General features: G+C 34.7%; 2 protein-coding genes across 11 annotated transcripts; one reads left to right on the forward strand and one right to left on the reverse strand.

The window, feature by feature from the left end:
• The first annotated feature begins 2,730 nt into the window (after positions 1–2,730).
• On the forward strand, positions 2,731–6,270 carry LOC137965651 (uncharacterized). Of its 10 annotated transcripts, none has more exons than XR_011116138.1 (4): positions 2,731–3,302; positions 4,509–4,559; positions 4,665–4,759; positions 6,029–6,114. XR_011116138.1 is itself a non-coding variant. In XM_068811934.1 (4 exons), the coding sequence occupies exons 1-4, from the start codon at positions 2,970–2,972 to the stop codon at positions 6,040–6,042; spliced, it is 474 nt and encodes a 157-aa protein (XP_068668035.1). In that variant the 5' UTR covers positions 2,731–2,969; the 3' UTR covers positions 6,043–6,270. The 10 variants fall into 10 exon arrangements, 8 of the variants coding, with proteins under 8 accessions (XP_068668035.1, XP_068668034.1, XP_068668036.1 ...); XR_011116139.1 differs by having other exon boundaries at positions 6,021–6,086; XM_068811934.1 differs by having other exon boundaries at positions 4,509–4,578; positions 4,665–4,713; positions 6,021–6,270.
• A 92-nt stretch (positions 6,271–6,362) lies between these two features.
• On the reverse strand, positions 6,363–8,405 carry LOC137965650 (staphylococcal-like nuclease CAN2). The gene is made up of 9 exons (XM_068811932.1): positions 8,131–8,405; positions 7,818–7,873; positions 7,624–7,738; positions 7,431–7,544; positions 7,143–7,330; positions 7,009–7,065; positions 6,776–6,935; positions 6,632–6,700; positions 6,363–6,544 (listed from the first exon to the last, which is right to left on the reverse strand). Exons 1-9 carry the CDS (start codon positions 8,278–8,280, stop codon positions 6,446–6,448), a joined length of 1,008 nt encoding a protein of 335 aa, XP_068668033.1. The 5' UTR covers positions 8,281–8,405; the 3' UTR covers positions 6,363–6,445.
• Between the last annotated feature and the right edge of the window lie 6,668 nt (positions 8,406–15,073).

Genomic DNA, 15,073 nt, shown 5'->3' on the forward strand with positions numbered 1-15,073 from the left:
ACCACTATTCAAAAGGTCTAATAGCTAGAATTACACCAAAGAGATTCTAACTCTCTTTAAGCCATGTATAGCTCAAGTACATACTTTTAAAAATACAATCTCCTCAAGAGATTGGCTAGATTCTAGTTCTAGCTTGTCCTTTCTAGCTAAAATAGGTTCTAGATAAATCTTTCATAAAAGATAATTAAAAGAAAGGTAAAAATAACTTACACCTTTTCACTTGCAGCGTACCTTCTCCTTGAAAGATCCAACATCCACTCTTTGCCGCACAATGTGAATATGAGAGCTTGTCTAAATGATATGCAAGGAAAGGTAGAGGAAAGAGTATGAGATTTGCAAAGGAATGACTTTCTTTTACTCAAAATCACTTTAGAAAAGAGTTTGCAAGACTGTAAGAATAAAGGCTTGAAGATTTGCCAATAAATACTCCTTAACTTCTCCATGTGAGGTTTGGTGGGGTATTTATAACTTCCCCAAGCCAAATTAGTTTTTTTGGAAAAGTCAGTGTTTTGATTGATCAGTCATGTATAATGACTATTTTCTATTAGGATGTGACTTATTGATTGATAGTATAATCAATCAATATCTTACCGTTGGGCCTGACATATTAAGTTGATCGATCATTGCCCAAGTATGATCAATCAATCAAAATTCTTGGCAAAATTATGTTTGATCTATCAGTCCAAGTGGGATGATAACCATGTTCTGGATGATCGATCAATTGATTTAGGTTGATCAATCATGCTTTGTAAACTTGGCTTGTGCACTTCTGGTTGATCAATCATTAGCATAAGTTGATCGATCATTCCAGTTCCAGTTCAAGTAAGTTGACTTTAAAATCATGGGAATGAATGATCCTAAGTGCTCTAACACATTTGAAATTATGTATATCATAATTTAAAATATGTATGGATGCAATGAATTCCCTAAAGCTCTATGTTTAACATTGTATCTTAAGTAGAAGGAGTTTGGACGACTCTCTTGTACATGGACTGAGTTTTGATATATATTAATAATTCCTGAACTCCAGTCTTCACTTTGTCTTCTGCTTCAAGGGTGCTTCTTCAAGAATAGACTTTCTATGATGCTTAAGGTCTTGAGTAGGCTTGATTATGTTTGAAGCTTTAGACCTTGAAATGCATGTCATTCAAAGGTAAAGTATATGAAATACTTAGTTTGCAAATTTTCAGCTCTATTAAGTTTTGTTATCACAAAAACAAAAATGGAGTCAATCTATGATCAACAAATTGAACCCATGGAGAGATTCAACCCCATTTGAGCAAGAGGAGTCAGAAGGATTCAACCCCATTTGAGTAAAAAACAAAAAAATTGTCAACCCTTTGGAGGGTGCATACGTAAGAGGAGTCGAACTTTGGGGAGGATTCAACTATAGAATCATGCCATTGGAAGAAAAAGGAGTCGACCCCGAGCACAAGATTCAACCCCATGCTATAGAAATTCAAATTTTTAGAGTGTCAAATCTAGACATGGAAGCTCTAGATCTCCAAAATTTTAATTGACCTTCAAACATATTCAACAACAAATATATAATTTATTGATTTTTTATAATTTTTTAATCTAATTTTCTCCTTTTTTTAATACCAAAAATAGTCTTATCCATTCATAACGACTAGTACTTTTTTGAATGTTGGGAATTATGCTATTTAACCTCAACTCCTCCCTCACCTCATAATAAATTCTAAGCCTCTTAAGCACTCTCACATGATTTGAGAAGTTTTTGCCTCCTTAAAAGTTTGAAAGGAAGTCAAATTCAATAGTTTTCTTCGTCGAGCTAACTATTTTTCTGCTTGTTCATTTAAATCCCTATTGAATACTTAGATCTCAATTTGTTGAACATGTGCCAAGTAATTTTAAGATCATATTTGATTCAACCATGACACTATGAGTAGTTGTGTGATTGATAAACTATTTGAAATCAGTTTTGCAGCTGCTTCTCCTTTTCAAATCAAATAAATACATGTTTTTTATTGAGGCATTTAGAAGAGATTTTATTAAGTATTAAAATTTTGGGATACGATTTTACATCTAAGGATTTACATTCTAATACTTTGAGATATTTCAATCATACATGGTGGAGTAAGTTCATATTACTACTCATGGACTATACTTTGAAAGTAGTCATTACATTGCGTTATTGCATGCGCATAATCTCAGATTTACATCGAGCTTCCATTTCCAAATCAAGTTGTTGAGGATTATTTTGAGCTAACTATAATTTCAAATCAAGTCATTAAGGGCTATTTTAAATTGGTGATTACATTGATTAGGTACTTATTGGACCATGCTTTGATTGATAAAAAAATTGCCTATTGAGAGACAATTTACATTGGACTATATTGTAAACAAGTAATCTTTATAATTGGATCAATGCTTGAGTAGGTAATACAGTACTCACCCCAAAATTGTTTGAGAAAAGTTGTTACGGTTGAGGCATAGAATTTGGGAAGTTGAGTTAGAAGGCAGTGCTAAAAATTATTAAATTAATTAATAAACTTTTATTTAATTATTAAATTAAATAATAAAGTTTTATTTAATTATTAAATTTAAATTAATAATTAAAATTTTAATTTTTAAAATTTAATAATAAATTAAAAGTAATAACATTATGGTAAATACAATAAGAATTTCAATAAAAAAAAAAAAGTAATTTCCAAACATGAACAAGTTGAAGGTTGCGGCCTGCTCGTTTCTGAACAACCTGGAGAAGTACCATGTGATGGCAGCTGTGTGTGGATACTGGTCTCCAATGATACCGAAGATGCATGGGTCCAGACAACCCCGATTCGTCTGTTGAGGATGGCTTCCTAGAAAGATCTGCACGGAGCTTCTTGGAGAGTTCTTCACATACCGTTTCTCCCAAACCCTTCTACTCCGACCATGAGACCTAAATAAAGGAAGCCAGGTATCCTTAAAGAGACGGGAGGGAGAGTAAACCCTTATCTCATTTTATGGGAAAATCGCTCCCCACCGTTACACAATTCCAGAACATCCCGAAGATCACTTCTGGGAAATTCAGACCTTCCAAGTACCCAAAACCCCTACCCAAAGTCCAATTCCCCCCTGAACTCAAGCCATCAACTGATTCATTAGAGAGAAGTCGGCCGATGGAGGGTCAAGTGGACAGGCGCAGTCGATCTCCTTTATCGGACGTCGTCTCAGATTGTGTTAAAAGGTGGTTCCAGGATACACTTAAGGAGGCGAGGGCGGGGGACAGCGCTATGCAGGTTTTGGTGGGTCAGATGTATTACAGTGGATATGGGGTCCCAAAAGATGTGCAGAGGGTATCATTCACTGGACTCGGAATCGTTCACAAGTTGTGTTTCTGGAATACGTCTTATTGGCAGCATCTTTTCGGTTTCAATGTTTGTTGTTTTGTCATGACAGTTGCCTTTTGATCGCTGCTCTTATAGGTCCTAGTCATTTTATTTGGATGAATCTTCCATGTCAATGTATTGGGAAAGATAGGCCGATTCAATTCTATTTAAAACTATATTTATTTGGGTTTTTTGTTTATCTGGTCTATGTGTCTATTGTTTGTATGACGGTAGGCCGTTCTAGGTTTGAAGGTCGAGGTTTTTTTTTTGTGGAAAATTAGAGCCTCGAACACGATTTGCTGTTTGAACTTTTGATTTATTTATTTATTTATTTACTCTCTGGTTCTTTCCCTTTTTTGGTGTCTTTGGAAATGATAAAGAGATGTGGTTTCCTTTGAATACTATTGAGGGGTTCTTTTGGGTGCTTTGCTGTTCTACAAGTACGTCTGAATGGTGTCTCTAAGTTTGTTGATTGTTTGTGAAAGACTGTTTTGTACATTCTCTAAACTTGAATGGTTTCCAAGGGCCCTTTTTTTTTTTTTTTATCTCATTTTGATGATGTCATGGCAACTATCTCCTGATCACTGGATTGCTAATTTTCTTAGGTTGCTTTTCTGGCTTTCAGTGATTTTGGATGTAGTATTTTCATTATTTAACGACTTTACTTTATAGTTCTATCATTATTAGATTTTGTGTGCTTCTTTTTTATTGTAATGGTTTTACAATATGCGGTGGAGCTAATTTGATTGCTCGTTTTTTGAAATTTAGTTTCATTCTCTCAGAGTTACACTGGGTTTATTGGTGTTAAGTTAATAAAGTTTGTCTTTTTACTAGTCAAAAGCCTTTGGCTGGAAGGCTCATTTTGTAGTTGGAACTCTAGTCTGTATTCAGCATATCCAGTACTTGTTTTGCATCTTCCTTACCATTTAGGTCGTTGTCTTTCTGGGGTTTTTGCTGAAAGATTCATTTTGTAGTTGGATCTCAGGGATGGGGTAGGTATATCTAGTACTCGTTTAGCATGTATGTTGCTGTCTTTTTTGGGTGATTCTGTTTTCTTTTTGAGCATTATTTCATTTGTGATATCGATTTGATTGTAATAGAGGGATGGGGTGTGAGCAATATTCTATTTAGCTTTCACTATTAAGCTTGAGTTACTTTTGTGGTGAGTCTCAGGGAAGGGCTTGGATAACAAAAGCTTCAAGGACTCGATCATCAGTTTGGAAGGTCAGCGATAAGCACCCGGGTAAAATTGTCATCTTTTTTCTTTTGTAGTCTATTCATGGATGGGGTCCAGGCATAAGGTTCTTATTTCTGTGTTTGCCATATCAGGTTATAATGCAAGTGACTCTGATTCGGATGAGTTAAAAGTTGAGTCAAAGTAAGATACATTGAATGTAATGTAAATTTGAATCCAAGGACAAAATGTGCGTTCAGTATACATTTTCTATTTTATTTGGTTCAATATACTTCTCTCTGTATTTATTGGTATATTATGCTTTATTACATTGTTCATCTGATTCTTGGAAAGTACTTCTGATTTTGGTGTTGAAGTTCATCGATCCTGTTTGATTATCATATTATTTAGATACCTTTCATTATTAATGGCATGAATTTGTTTGAGAAATTGGCTGTTATGCTATTTAAGTAGTACAATGAATAGAAACTTCTTATTGGATCCTTCTTTCGCAGTTCAACAAGTAAAAATTCTGTTGGATTTACTGCTGATGCAACACTAGTTTTTGAGGAGCACATCATCTTACAGCTTTTTGAATCCTGCTCTCCACTGAATTTGCTAGTTATGATTGAGAAAAAACGTGTTATTCAGGAGCTTATTAGGAGTTTTATTTTTTAGTTGAGGGGGAGGACTGGGTAGGAGAAAAGTAGATTCTCATAATGCAGCAAACAATTTTCTTATATGCCTACAGAACACTACAGGACTTGGCAAATCTTAAAACGTGAAACCTGTTATTGTGCCTTCTCTTTTAGGTCAAATTGAAACAAAAGTTAAAATAAAATTAAAAGACGTAAAAAAGAAAAAGAAAAATGGAAGAAGGATTATTTGTAAATAACATAAAAAAAAAGAAGTAAAGCAGAGTTAAAGCCTGAGGATTATTGTTTGATGTTCGGATAGAAGTTCATGGAGAACAGCAGGTCAAGAATGATTTGGGGGGAAAATGAGAGTTTGTTGGATTTGCTGATAGATTATATGAAAACAAACAGAAGTAGAAAAAAAAAAATCTCTAGTTTTGTATTGTTTCGAAGTGCCATTTGAACTTTAAGGGTGTTTCAAAACTTTGAAGATACTCTCATGTTGACTTTTTTTTTTTTTTTTTTTTTTTTTCGGTATTCTGTTTTTTCTGCTTTCTTCCCCAAAATGCATCTTCTTTGAAATACCTTCCAATTGCAAGGAAAGTTTTATCTGTAAAATGGAAACTTTTCTCTCTGGCTTATGCATGTTGGAATGCCAAATGCTGGTGGGCAGATGCAAGCATGATGTATTTTGGATCTTAGGTAATCTAATGTCATATTAATGCCTTTTGATAGTTGAGGTCACCTGTGTTAGTTCAATTCTTTTTGACTTGCACCCTTACAATTGAAGATATTAAGAATGTGCCATGTTTTTCCTTAATTCCACCACCTTTTAAAACAAAGCTATGACTGGGTCTAACCCCTTGAAAATTCTAGCACTGCAGGGTATGCTTGGTGATTGAGAAAGTCTGTTCGATGCATTGTTTCAGTTATGTGGTTACCATCTGTGATAAAAAATGTTGTAACTGAATCATGCTTACTCAAGTACCATACACAAACAATTGTTGCCCCCTATCCTTCACCCAATTCATTTTTGAAACTGCCCATTTTGTTCCATTTTCTAATTGGAATTTTACCAATGAGATAGATGGCTGTTGTTAATGGTTTCGACTTTACAACACATAAATATCGGTTTTCAGATGGTTTAATTACATTGCAAACATTCTATAGATATTGACTCTGCCCAGTTGCAGATGCTGATCTTCTTGCATCCTGCACTTCTTCGGTGAATTTTATTGTGATGTTATTATCTGCAGCTTTCTCAATTCGACCCGAGGACAGTAGTCCAAATTAGTTGAGATTTATCCTCCATTTCGCCGGTTCTTTCTCCATTCCCATGGCTTTTCAGGGTTTGGTGAAGCCCATAACCCTATTCGACCTGAGCGAGCCTCCCTCTCCCACTGTTTTAGAGCATCTCCATATGTGATTCAAACATGCTGGTTACAGTTTAAAAGAGGTTAAAGGAAGTCCTGGGATGAGACACTAACCTTTGCCAGCTGAGGCCTTTGATCATAAGCCGCATAATGCCATGCTAGTCCTTTCTTTAGCATCAGTTCCTGCAAGAAGCAATTAGCTTGCTGAAAAAATGAACTGGATAAAAAATGATTGATCTTCTTCCCTCGCGTTATCACCTGCACGAATAATCCATCGGAGTAAACATCCCCCACGCACCGGCCATATCGATCGTCCCCGTAAGCAAAAATTTTCAAACGTTTTCCGTCAAGAATCTTGAGTAATTCTTGCTTGGCCTCCTTCCCGTAAGGCATGGCGCTCTCTGGAGCATCAATTCCTCTGTCCAAAGATTTAAATTAATATTTCTTTTAATGCGACACACAATGGTGAACTCATAAACTGTGGAAGATACCTTAGCCTAATTCGATATTTCCGTGCAAGAACATCAGTACCGTTTGAGCTGATGACCCTGAACAAGAATGACAACAGCAGAGTTAGGCCTTCTCAGTTCTAATGAAGGCCATATGGTTTGTTTAGATGGCTAACCTGTATCCTGCGGCAACAATTTCTTTCTGTAGTGCGTCTGCTTGAACAAAGTTCCTCACAGCACGAGCTTGGGATCTTCTAATGGCTGCCTCATGAATCCCAGAAGGGACAAAAGCTGATTCCCTCGGGTCAGCAGTATCTACATAAACAGTAACAGTATCGCCATCTGCAACAGCTTTAGCGTCGACCTAAGAATGACACTATCCATTAACTTATATGATTAAACGAATAATCCATAAAAGCTCTTCTTTGAGAGTTTCATAAGCCGGTGAGGAAGGTTAATCTCACAGGGAGTGTAACAAGTTCGAACTGAACCCCTTCTGGCAAAGATGATGGAACCCCTGAAGTTTGGATTGAAGTGTGTGGAAGAGGAAGAGGAAGCCCGTAGAAAGCTAAGAGTCCCTGCAGTGTCAAATATGATGCAAACCACATTAATGGAAGTGAGTAACAGATTAGACGTCGTGGGTGATGTTCCAAATACCTCCACATCTTGTTTTTTATGTCTCTTTAAAGTCCCTGTGACAAGCCTTGTTGCTTCTTCAGGTGTCCTCGGTGGTGGATCGGCTTCCTTCCATGCTTGTAAAAGCTTCTTGTACCTTAGCAGATTAGATGTAATTGATTAATTAACGGTGCAATAGAGACCTCAGCAATTTCCGCCGGTAATGTTAACTTTACCAGTTTGCTTGAGCATTCTTTGAGGAGACTACACACTGGCTCAATCCTTCAGGGACCTTCAGACAGATGAGGACGAAGACAACGACAACGAATGAATGTCAGCGATCAACAATTCAAGAACAACCGCAGAAACAAAATAGCTGACAACGTGCGGATGCAAATGAAGAGGCTAATTCCTAAACATTGTAGTGACCCAATGAAAATCATGACCAGAGCAAGCAAAGGAAACCAAAATTTCCCATTCCAGAAACTTTAGCAGGAAACCCAATTGAGATCTATTACTCCAGAAGCCAGGAGATTATTTGGTATTTACCTGAGATGTGATTTCGTAGTGAAAAATATCTCGGGAAAGGGCGGAGACGCCGACGGTGGCGGCGGTGACTCCGTGCGGACCTACAGAGTCGAAATCCTCGGTCTCGGGCTTGCAGCAGCTGGAACACAGAAATCTGAGGGCGTTTCCCATCTCGAATTCTCAAAAAGATCGCCTGTAACAAAAGCAGAAGGACAGGGAGAGTCTGCCGAAAGAAAAAATATCCGATGAACTGGAAAGGAGCGCAAAACCAATGGGAGAAGTTTGCGACACGCGAGTCCTCGTACTGGATCGTAAGAAAAGTAGGAAGTCAACGAGACCTTGATCTTAAAAATAGAACAAAAATGAAGGAAAAAATTGAGTTAAAATCTATCAACTATTCCAACTCCAGACCTCAGACGAAGAAGGTTGAAGATTGCATCTTTATATCTTCAAAGCATGTTAATCAGGAAAAGAACCCAAAGAGCCTTGCAATCTCTTATTTTTCTCTGCCCACTAGCCTCTTACCTTCCTAAACTCCTTTTTAACTTTGTTTTGTTAATCTACCAATGACTCATTACTTTTCACTCTCTCTCTAAAATAATACAACATATTAATGTTATGGTTTAGGGTTTAGGGTTTAGGGTTTCGGGTTTAACTCCGTAAGATGATTAGAGTTATTAATCATGAAGTCAGTTCAAGGGTATTAATGGTTAAATTCTCTTATAAACATGGCTTTAAAGGTATTAATTAAGTTATTACTTTGTCATCTATTGTACTGTAAAAGTTGATGTATACTCAATAGGAAACATTTGCTCATTTTGTGAGAGTACATGGGAAAATTCAATCTTTACTTGCATGTATATGATATTTCATGAAAGTATTCACCATGAAAGTATCAAAATGATGTGGGATTTTGTTACGTACTAATATATAGATGTAACGCTCTTAAATATTTAATTTTTGACTATGCCTCTTTAAATCTTGAATTTCCACATGTATTGATTGCAATGTGGTGAATAGCGAGTTAAAAGAGGCAATAGTTTAAATTTTTTGAATTTCACTTTCGCCCTTATTAGATAATTGTGTTTTCATTAGTGTTATTTTATGACAACCTTATCCTTGTCTTTCAGACAAATAAAATTACTTTTGAAAGTCATATCTTAGTTTTATTGAAAAATGAAGATACAAAAGGAAAAGAAAGCACAAAAAAGATTATATTATAAAATAAAAATAGAATATACAAAACATTTATGAAGAGAAAGCTACCTAATCTCTACCTTTCATTGACATATCTATCATTTTCTTTCTAATATTTTACAACACACACACATATACATACTATAAGTGCAATTATTTGAATTTATATATGGATAAAGACTTTTATTTCGTATTCATCTATAAATTGTTAGAATGTAAAGTTTAGAGTTTATATGGTTTTACTTATTTTCTAAGAAAGTTGTTTTTTATAGAAAGTAGTCTCTTAGGATTTATGGAGAGCAAAAATATGAATTTGATTACCGATATTACATGTTTAAGTTATAAACGAAGACAAACTTAACATGGTATCAGAGCAGAAAATGGTCAAGGATTTGTGAGTTGATCTACGTTAGTTGTCTTTCTTTTTGGCTTAATAATTGTAAAAAATTAAGGGTAAATTATTTTTCTGCTCCTCCCCAATTTACTACAACTCCCTAATTTCTTGCAAACAACACTTGCACCTTGAAATCTCTTCTTTGATTCTAAAGTTTGCCATGAAATTGATCATTAACTTTTTTATCCCTTTTTTTTTCTTATTGTGTTAGGTCGATCTCTTCGAATGTGTAGAGTAGGAAGGAATTTGTTACTGAGATTAAAGTAATTGTGACGACAAATAAGAAGATATTAGAGGATGTCACAAGACAATAATCAAGTGAAGTTCAATTTGCTAATATAGAAGTGAATCAACAACCAAAGTTTTATTCTTTCATCTTGAAAGAAACGACCCTGACGATGTCTAGCTCTTGACCACAAAACCTAATAGTATTAGAAAATCAATATCAAGTTGTAGGCATTTGGAGCAAAGCAGAAGGGCATGTTTTTTTAAGACAACATATGAAAAAATTAGTTCTAAAATAATTTTTGTTGGCTTTTCTAATGAAATATACATTCCTTGTTGCGTGGGAAGAATTTTTTTTACCACATGTGAACCTATGAATTTCCAAATCTTACATTCAGCCAAACCCATATTCCATTCTCTTTAGTCTCCTAGGTGGTATTCTCAAATATATATATTACTCCCTTTAACTCACCCCACACTTAGTCATAGAGAACTCGAGCTAACTCTATAGGAAGGCTAGAAGAAAAGACAACATTAACTTTGTGTGGCCAAGTTGGATCTAGTAAAGTAGTTTATGAGCTAACTCTAGAGGAAGGCTAGAAGAAAAGACAATATTAACTTGGTTTGGCCAAGTAGGATCTAGTAATGTAGTTTATTTCATAAATTTTATAATCAGTAGTGTTTTAATTATAGTAGGAGAGTTGTATCTGTAAGGTTTGAGGAGTTCTCTCTCTACATGCTTAAGTTAGTAGACGTGGTAAACACCTACATAGGATTTATAGAAAAGGGCTTACTACTTGAGTACTATAACCATGTAAACTCTGAGAGCCTTGAAGATTCAATTAGTTCAGTAGAACTTTTTTTTTCTAGCTTCGACTAATCAAAGGCATCTTGACCGATGATCTAAAGGTCACTTAGGTGGTTAACCATTGATCAAACATAGTCTAATTAGTGTAAGAAGTCTCACCAATTCCTCTACTCCCTCAAGGAGGATTACCCTTTGGCAAAAGTAGGAGTTCTCTATTGCCATCCCCTCATTAGTCATTATTCCGCCATATCAATTGGGTAAGCCCATACCCCATCACTATAGCCCGAAGTCTAGTAGGCGATTGAAGCCCTAGTCCATAGTCTTGAGCCCTTAGTCTTGTACCAAGTGTCCCTATTATTGTCTCTTGGGTTACAATCCTTATTAGGGTGTCATTGACGTAATTAGTTTATGTTTTTTATTTCTTCTTCACTCTTACTAGGTGAATGACATAATTTTAATATTATACTTTTGTCAGTTATAAATAGAGCTTAAGGGGAAGGGTTTAGATACAAGTCCAAAACCTCATTCTTCCTCTCCTTTTCTCCCCAACATGCGTTCTTCTTCTTTCTCTATGATGCAAGTTATGGAGTCCTGAAAATTAACAAGGAACCAGAGCATTGATTTTTTAGGACACGTAGCTATGAGTTTTTAGAATTCCAATCTAGTTATCTACTCGGATTACTACTATTGCCCATTATGAGTTTCTCTACCCATATCTCATTTTTTTTCTCTAACGTTGTAAATAATATGATTGAAGGAGGGCTTTTGAGTTCATTTGTTGATTATTTTTTTAATTATCTATAAAGCGCTAAGAATGCTTTGTAGGAGCATTATGTGCATTTGTAGTTCATTTGTTGGCTTAAATTAACCTACAAAGCAAAAGTTGTTAACGTTTTAAAGATGTTCCCGGAGAATCTTAGTGCTCTTGCTCATTTGGTAAGTTGAATCATAGTGCATTTGGTCATAACTTCTCCCTATAAAAGTCATGTAGTTACCTACTTGTTTAGCGCTTTTCAGTATGTTGAAACTATCTCATTATGCTTTGGAGAATCTTAGTGCTCTTGCTCATTTGGTAAGTTGAATCATAGTGCATTTTGTCATAACTTCTCCTTATAAAAGTCATGTAGTTACCTACTTGTTTAGTGCTTTTCAATATGTTCAAACTATCTCATTATGCCCTAAGCATTGCATCAAAGAGAACGAAAATTAATTTTTTTGTTTCAATTAACACAAGAAAAAAAGATAAAATAATTTTTTTCCCAACAAGAGGCCATGTAGTAATACTTGTTGCTTTCCTATAAAGGCCATAAAACTATAATTCTGCATACTTGTTTCTTTCCTACGATATCACTATAATCATTTGCAAGTCTATATTATAGGTTGTTTTTGTGAAACAAATAATGCCATCTTAGGAATCCACTTCTACCCCCAATGTTGTTTGTCATATTATTGCTAAAGAGGGTTTCAAAGGTCTTTATGCCGTGTGTGTTATCTACATGAACCTATTTTATAGTTAAATTGTTAGTTTGCATGAATAAAGAAGGTGGTCACACAGTAGTCACAACAATTAGTAGAGTAGTCGACCGCTATGAATCAGGTTCAAGCTTATATGTCTTAGATGATGGGTTATTGGTGTCTTGTAGCATCATCCCTCCTTCTAGTGATTTTAGTGGATTGTTTTCATAGTAGCCAAGTTGCTCTAGCTCTTTCCACAGTGGTCCTTCAACATTGCACACCTATTTGTTTGTATATTTTCTACGTTTTGATTCATTGTTTGTATATTTTCTACGTTTTGATTCATTGTTTGTGTATAATATATATATATATATATATATAAAATTTTAGTTGTTTTAATTTTTGATTTGTTGATTTTTATTTTTTATTTTTTGAGTATATTGTTATATGTTCAACTACATTATGTATATAAATAACTTTTTTATTTATTTTTGTCTCATTTTTTATTTTATTAATTATTTTAAGCAAGTATACAAGAAAAACTATAAAAAAAACTTTTCAGCTAAAATTTCCAGTACTAAATATAAAATATAAAAAAATAACAAAATAATTAATTTAATTTTTCATTTTTTTCAAAAATAAAAAAATTATGGAAAAAATTTTACCAAAATTTTTATTTATTATAATAAAAAATTCAAAATTTTAGGCAAGAAAATATTTCACCAACAGGTATTATAGAAAAATATTTTTTAATCGATAACTATTTAATTTTTTTTTCCATTGAAACATTCTACCACCAATTATTAAGCTATTTTAATAGAATTTTTTCACCAAATAAATTATTGTTTGTGGGTTATAAATGACAAAATTGGTCGACAAAATTTATCAAAAAAATATTCAGTAGTGAATTTTTATCTTTTAATGGCAATTTGTCTAGTGAAAAAAGAAACCTTTTTTCTTATAGTGTAGACACTACCTTTTTTGTTTTTTTCCTTTGGTACCTTAAAACATCCATTCAACATTAGTATTTTCCATTATCAGAAGAAGTAAAAGACCACACCATTACTTACAATAGTATTTTCCATAGCTTGACACAAGTTCATTGGATCTTAAAAGGACACCAACCTCAAATCCCACGAAAAGATGAAGATCATGTAGATGCATGAGATGAAGATGAAGATCAAATTTCTAGTTTGTTGACTAACCCCCCTATAGGGAGGAGATAATTCTTGATCTAAAGGTCAAACACCAAGAGCTTTGCCTAAACTCATGTATGAAGTTTGAGCTCGAGCTTGAACCGGTTATTGCTTGGGCTTGTATTGACTCGTTTTCATCCTTAATGGCAAGGATTGGGCTAGATAAGATGAAGGGTGGTCATTTAGTTTGAGCCCGTACCAAAATATGAAATGCCTTAAGCATATTATTATTCCAAAAAATAGTTAGTGAAAATGGGATAGTGATCAAATTCTCCTTTTTACTAACTATTTTTTAGAATAATAATAGTCAAATTCTCAAAAAAAATTTCTTTTACATGGGTTCCAAACAGATCCCTCGATAAGATTTTGGGAAATCTAACTTTAGCTTGATAACCAACAGCCATCTAATTACCACCCTAGTAAACTATCCTACTTATGAAGTTAGGTCTAAGATCTATCTCGAAATGACTAACCTAGTTAAGAAACTTCTTTATCAACTAATAAACCCGATGTGTTTCCACCAATTGATTTATGTAAGACTATTCTTTAATACTCGTCTTTATTTATTTATTTAGTGCAAGTGAAAGCCTTTCAAATACACCGATCTATAAATGAACAATACGACATTGCCTAAGGGTCGGTTTGGAATCCCTAGAAAAGAAAAAAATAAAATAAAATAAAATTTTGATTATTATTATTTTAAAAAATAGTTAATAAAAATAAGGTTATCATGAAATTATCTTTTTTACTAACTATTTTTATGAATAATAATGATCAAATTCTTATTTTCTTTTATTTTTCATCGTTCTGAAACGGACCTAAGTGAATCTACAACCTCAAAACTTTTTGTGATGAAGATAAAGAAAATTAAATTATAGATTGCATGTCTATTTACTTGGCTTGTAGACGTATTAGGATCGATTTCCTCATGGATTACACAATCCCCTCAAGACAAGGTGAACGAATCATTCCATTCCAACTTCTCCTTCGTCGTCTATAGTGATTGTCACCACCTCCACCAGCAAGAACACCTCCCGGAAATATGGCTTCCATCTTCTATTATTTTACTCGCTCCACTGCCAACTTCCTCTTTTACAACGACACCATCATTGGCTTCGAGAAGATGCTTTAAGGAAAAATAACAGAAGCGTGCTGATCAACGACAGCATCATCTTCAACCCTTTTGAGGCGAATTGGCTCTTGTGCTCATCGGATCGGTAAACCCAGACTGACTCTGTCTTGCTTTCCTCAAAAAAGCCACCTCCTTATCCTAATGATGGGTCCCTCCTTTTTTGCCAACACCATTAGTCTATCTGAGTTTCTCTAACGATTCTGAGATTACAGAAGGAAGAAAATCCTCAGAAAATCAAAGGCAATGGGGAAAGGACTTGGTTCTGCCACCCTTCTTGATCTTGAACTGCATATAATAAAATGAAAAATAATCACAAATCATCGTTTTGCTTGATTGACCGTCGCAATTGAGTGATTGGTGGTAGATAAAGCCTGCCTTAGTAAAACTAAACCTGAAGACGACCCTCTTGCGTGGCGCCCTGTCATTTTCGGAACCTCGACTCGCGGGGGACGAAATAGCGCCTTCCCCAGCTGAGACGGGCCTGAGGAAGGGCAAATGACTGGTTCTTGACTTTTATCCATGTCAGGCAGGTACGCTGGAAAGGGCTTTCATAAGTA

The sequence above is a fragment of the Aristolochia californica genome, unplaced genomic scaffold (assembly GCF_029961685.1).
Source record: "Aristolochia californica isolate CCGP_79_NKW_82.1479 unplaced genomic scaffold, dmAriCali1.0.hap1 SCAF_5, whole genome shotgun sequence".
Lineage (NCBI taxonomy): Eukaryota > Viridiplantae > Streptophyta > Magnoliopsida > Piperales > Aristolochiaceae > Aristolochia > Aristolochia californica.